This window comes from Lolium perenne, chromosome 4, assembly GCF_019359855.2.
Source record: "Lolium perenne isolate Kyuss_39 chromosome 4, Kyuss_2.0, whole genome shotgun sequence".
In the NCBI taxonomy this organism is placed as follows: Eukaryota; Viridiplantae; Streptophyta; class Magnoliopsida; order Poales; family Poaceae; genus Lolium; species Lolium perenne.
In genome coordinates, this window is record NC_067247.2 from 227,805,381 (window position 1) to 227,809,997 (window position 4,617).

The following is a 4,617-nucleotide window of genomic DNA, read 5'->3' on the forward strand; positions in this document are numbered from 1 at the left end:
ATTTGAGGATGGGTGATCGACCGGGAAGTTGATCCCCAGTACGCATGAGTGAGAACAAAGTGCGCAGAAAAGATATGTGTTGATCTGTGGAACTAGTCTATACATCCTAGTGAGCTGCTAGGGGTAACAAGCCCGGCCAGGGATAGCCGGGGTGTTACATTTGAGTATCAGAGCCGACCTTCGCGGTTACACGAACGTTTGTGGGTCAAGGGTTTGGGCATGTGGCGCATGACTGTTATGGCCTGTCGTGGCACACAACATGACACATATGCCGGCACTGGACGCACAAACGTGTGTCAAAAGGGAAAGTTCCTGGCTTGGGGTTGATCGACAGGACGTCGATCTTCTAAGGGGGGATGAGTGTGACATCCTAGCCCAGGGCTCAATAGGATTGATAGTATACTCATATCAACAAGTTGCAACTTCTTTTCTGAAAACTTATTACCAAAAAACTCTAAAGTTAAGCGTACGGATAGGTAACTGACCAAGTAGTCCTTTTCACATGCGCACGAGGGAGGATAATGTGCACAGAAAAGATATATGTTGGTTTGTGGGGGCAGTCTAGATGTCCCAAAGAGCTGCGAGGGTAGCAGGCTCGGCCGAGAGATGGCCGGAGTGTTACAGGGCGAGTCCTTCGTGGCAAGCGTGTTTGGACGTATTGGGGTCCATACTTTTGGGACACACTTTTTGCCTGATGGGGAGGCCCATAGGAGCCTTATTTCGTTCGGACTCTGATCGGGCCACCATTGGAGATGCTCTTAGATGGTCAAACAAAGAACAACAAAACTTTCTGAAATAAATATTTTTTTTCCCAAAGCTGGACCAAATTCCAGATCCTATCCCACTTGTAGCACAACTAAATTAAAAGGTTGCACGGAGCAGTACTAATCAAAAGAAATTCACCAGACACCAGACAAGGAACTAAATACAAATTGGAGCTATGAAAGGTTAAGAATGTCCAGACAATTTGATTCCACAAAACAGTTACGCAATTTGATTAATGTTTCACTTAACCAAATTATGTAACTATTGGCACTTTCTAGTCAAAGTACAACCAATATTTAAGGAAATAATTTACAGCTATTGTAAATATTATCTGAACGCAACTGTAATTATGTTTTAGTTAGGTATATATTCTTTAGTTATGTACGTATTTACATAGTGCCTCTTGATGTTTGCCAAAGCTTTCTGTTTCCCCGGCAAAGGTCACTGTACACCCCCATCACTCCATCAGGCTCTGATTATGACAAATGAATTGTCAGTATTGATAGAAAGAATCAACCTTGCGAACAGTGAGTGTAACAATACTGCAGCATGATACTAGCTAGTAATGCTTGATTTGGTATAGCACCTGTCCCTGCTCCAGGAAAAAAAAAACTAGTGAAGTGGAGACTTCTAACCTGTTATATCCTGTTCTTTTTCGTTGCCCGGAACATGAGGAGTTGATCTCTGTATTGAGCTGAAAGTTTAACAGAAGAAAGAATATTAGTCCATTTGAAGGATTACATAAAACCTAAATGTTAACATGCAAAGGTGAAAAAATTGCAGCGCTAACCATCACCAGAAAATATGGGGAACACGTGAATTTATTTTTACAAGTCATTAATAGCTTATTACCAGCATCTTTGTAACGCTCTTCAACAGCAGCAATCAGCATACTGCGGACCAAATCAAACTCCTGGGCTTCAAAGCAAGGCTGATCACCGGGCCTACAAAATGGTAATGATGCATATTTGGTGTGCTATGGAGAAACACTTGTTTCGACAGAAACAGATTTTTACAATCTTACTTGTCAAGTCTTGTGTACTGGATTTGGTCAGAGTTCACGTAACTTCCAGTTGGCTTTGGTTGTACAACTTTCAGACCGTTGTTGTATGCAATACTCTTGTTGACTTGTATAGGAACCTGGGGTAAAATACAGCAAGTTGAAATTATAATAAAGTTCGATGAAGCAACACCAGGAATTTATCTGCTCATTTCCTCATAGCAAAGGAACTTTGAACTTGAAAAGGAAAAGGAGTTTCTCTACTCACAAATCATAATGTGTTCGGATCATCTATCATTCACATGGCAAAGTTAAGAAACTAGATCAGGGAAAATGCAAAAAAGAGGTAGCTTTGGTGGTTAGATAAGGAAATCGATCACTCTGAGTTTTCTGTAAATAGAATATACTGGGAATTACAAACTCCAACAGGCCAAAAGGGCTACAAATATACCTTCAGGTATAAGCAATACCGTTAGGTGAAAATCAAAACATATCAGCACATTACTCAAAAATAAAAGGGGGCAAATGCACACCTTGCACCGGAAAGCAATGTTGATGGCATCTGATGGCTTGAGGTCAAAACTAATGATCTCTTCTTCATTTCCATTCTGGATACCATGATGTTGTACATCAGGTGTATTCGTTATTCTTATTCAAATGATAATTTATTTTCTAGTAGTGTTACCTTTGAAAGATACAATCGAGAATGGTAAGCATCATGCACCATTTCTGTTATCCGCACTAAACGTACCTAGAATAAGAGTACAAAACCAAAGTGATTGATGAAAGTACTGTGCATAGTATTATTATCAAGAGACTATTATCAAAAGAAGATAACATAGATTACCATGAAAGATGAAATTTAATTTGTCAGGGATGTAATTTAGACAAAGAGATGCACATTATTCATTGTATGATTACCATACCAGGCACTGATTAAGTAATTACAGACAAGCATCAATGTACATCATAAAAAGTACTAGACAGTAGGCACCCGATATATCTGTACAATGGATTCAGGCCATTTCAACTCACCGTATATCCCATCATCTCGGTCATCTCCTTTACCACATTATAAATTGTGGGCCTTGGCTGGAAAGTGACAATATTGCAACACAGTTCAAAAACAGAGAAAAAACGTTCTAAACGAGAACTATGTGGGTGCCATGGAGATTATTCTTTTAGCTAAAACAAAATCTTACAATTCGAATGTTCCGAAGGGCAGCCAGTAGCATAATGCTTGGTGTCTCCACTGTAAGAGGTAGTGTGGGCATATCAGTGTACATCACACAATTGGAACAGCATCTGCTATAGTGCAAAATGTGTCTGAGGCAAAAACAGATACATACTGACAATAATGGGGAGCAGAAGATCACTTCCATCTTCCATCTTGAGCACAATAGCATGGTGCGGCGCAGAATCCCGCAGTCTCAGCACGCGGGGATTATTCTGGACACATCTAAGGTTTCTTCCGTCCCGCAACTTTATCACAAAACCATCTGACACGGTTCTTAGCTCAACTGCGGGGACAGATAAAAACCGCCCAAATTAGCGAAGTATTACCAAATTACTCAAACTCAAAGCCCCAATCGGTTGACCTTGTAGTTTCGCAAGCAACTTACCAGCCTCCATGATGCTGGAGTCAACGAATTCCTCGCCGCTCGCGTCGAAATTCGCGGCCGCGGTGCCGTCGCCGTCGGATGACGATCCGTAGCTGCAGCAGACAGGCCAGCCGCTTCTGCTGTGCCGCTGGGCGGGGACGCCCAAGAACCTGGGTGACACGCCGTAGTAGTCACCTTGCAGTACACCGCCGCCGCAAGCCCTCCTTCGCATGCGGACGCGCCTCAGCAGCTGGCTGCCGATCCTGGCGTCGGAGGTCAGAGCAGGTGCGGCGCAGCGCGGGAGGGCCGGACCGCGGATGACCTCCATCCCCTTGGATTTTTCACAGGGCAAGAAGCGTCAGAAACCAACGGAGAAGCACCAAAACGGTTGGAATCGAACAAGGAGATCGGAATAGGGTTATGAGCAAAAACTGGCAAAACACGCCACGAAATGATGTACACATGTTGCGGAACTGAAAAAAGAGGGAAGGATCAGCTGAGCTTACCACTGATCCCGGCTACAGAATGGATTTGGATGATCCGAGCCGGAAAGATGGAGGATATTCTTTGGCGGATTTGGTGGATCAGTTCACTCCAAAATTTCGAGCCAGTTGTTAGTGAAAGCCCTTATCGCTAGCTAAACCCAAGCTCTCGGTCTTTTGTGGCCGAGAAGCGGTTGGATGCCGTGAGGTTGGCAATATCGCCCCTGGATATTTCTAGAGGGTCGCTGTTGTCTACCTTATTTCAGCCATGAAAGAGACGTCGGCAATGGCGTCTGAGGTAAATTCTTAAGAGAAGAAGGGTATTCTAGGAACATGGACGCCGTCACCTACTCGATCCGTTTGAGCAGAGCGGCGAGGCCACGTCAACTGGATATTCCGCTGTATTGAATTGCGTGTGCAAAGCCGCAACCGGTTTAGCTGTTTCGGGTCTTCTTTTTTATTTAGAAAAAAGACAAGATCAACCAAATTTGATAGGATTATTCTTATATATAAATAAAAAGTATACAACACCTACGTTGTCTTCCTCCCGCACTTGTTGGAGGCACGCCATGACCAAAGCTCGATGCTGCCTCGGAAATCTGAACACTAAACTACCTTGATGTAATAGCCAAAAATTGGAGCCAAAAGATGTCGCTGATGACAATTGAGAAGCTGATCATCGTCCCAAAGAAGAAGATGACAAAGATGGCTAGATGACCCCTCCCAACATACACACATACGCGAGGACATATCTAGTGATACCACCATT

At 43.3% G+C, this 4,617-nt stretch overlaps 1 protein-coding gene across 1 annotated transcript; it reads right to left on the reverse strand.

Moving 5' to 3' along the window:
- Nucleotides 1-922: 922 nt before the first annotated feature.
- On the reverse strand, nt 923-4,043 carry LOC127323302 (bifunctional nuclease 1). The gene is made up of 11 exons (XM_051351465.2): nt 3,873-4,043; nt 3,388-3,697; nt 3,115-3,285; nt 2,968-3,017; nt 2,801-2,857; nt 2,451-2,516; nt 2,299-2,373; nt 1,790-1,905; nt 1,618-1,709; nt 1,401-1,459; nt 923-1,237 (listed from the first exon to the last, which is right to left on the reverse strand). Exons 2-10 carry the CDS (start codon nt 3,692-3,694, stop codon nt 1,404-1,406), a joined length of 990 nt encoding a protein of 329 aa, XP_051207425.1. The 5' UTR covers nt 3,695-3,697; nt 3,873-4,043; the 3' UTR covers nt 923-1,237; nt 1,401-1,403.
- Nucleotides 4,044-4,617: the final 574 nt, after the last annotated feature.

Coding starts and splice junctions, on each gene's coding strand:
- LOC127323302 (XM_051351465.2), bottom strand. CDS start 3,694: ATGGAGGTCATCCGCGGTCCGGCCCTCCCGCGCTGCGCCGCACCTGCT. Junction 2,517..2,800: donor CCGAGATGATGGGATATACG/GTGAGTTGAAAT, acceptor CTCTTATTCTAG/GTACGTTTAGTGCGGATAAC. Junction 2,374..2,450: donor CTCGATTGTATCTTTCAAAG/GTAACACTACTA, acceptor CATGGTATCCAG/AATGGAAATGAAGAAGAGAT.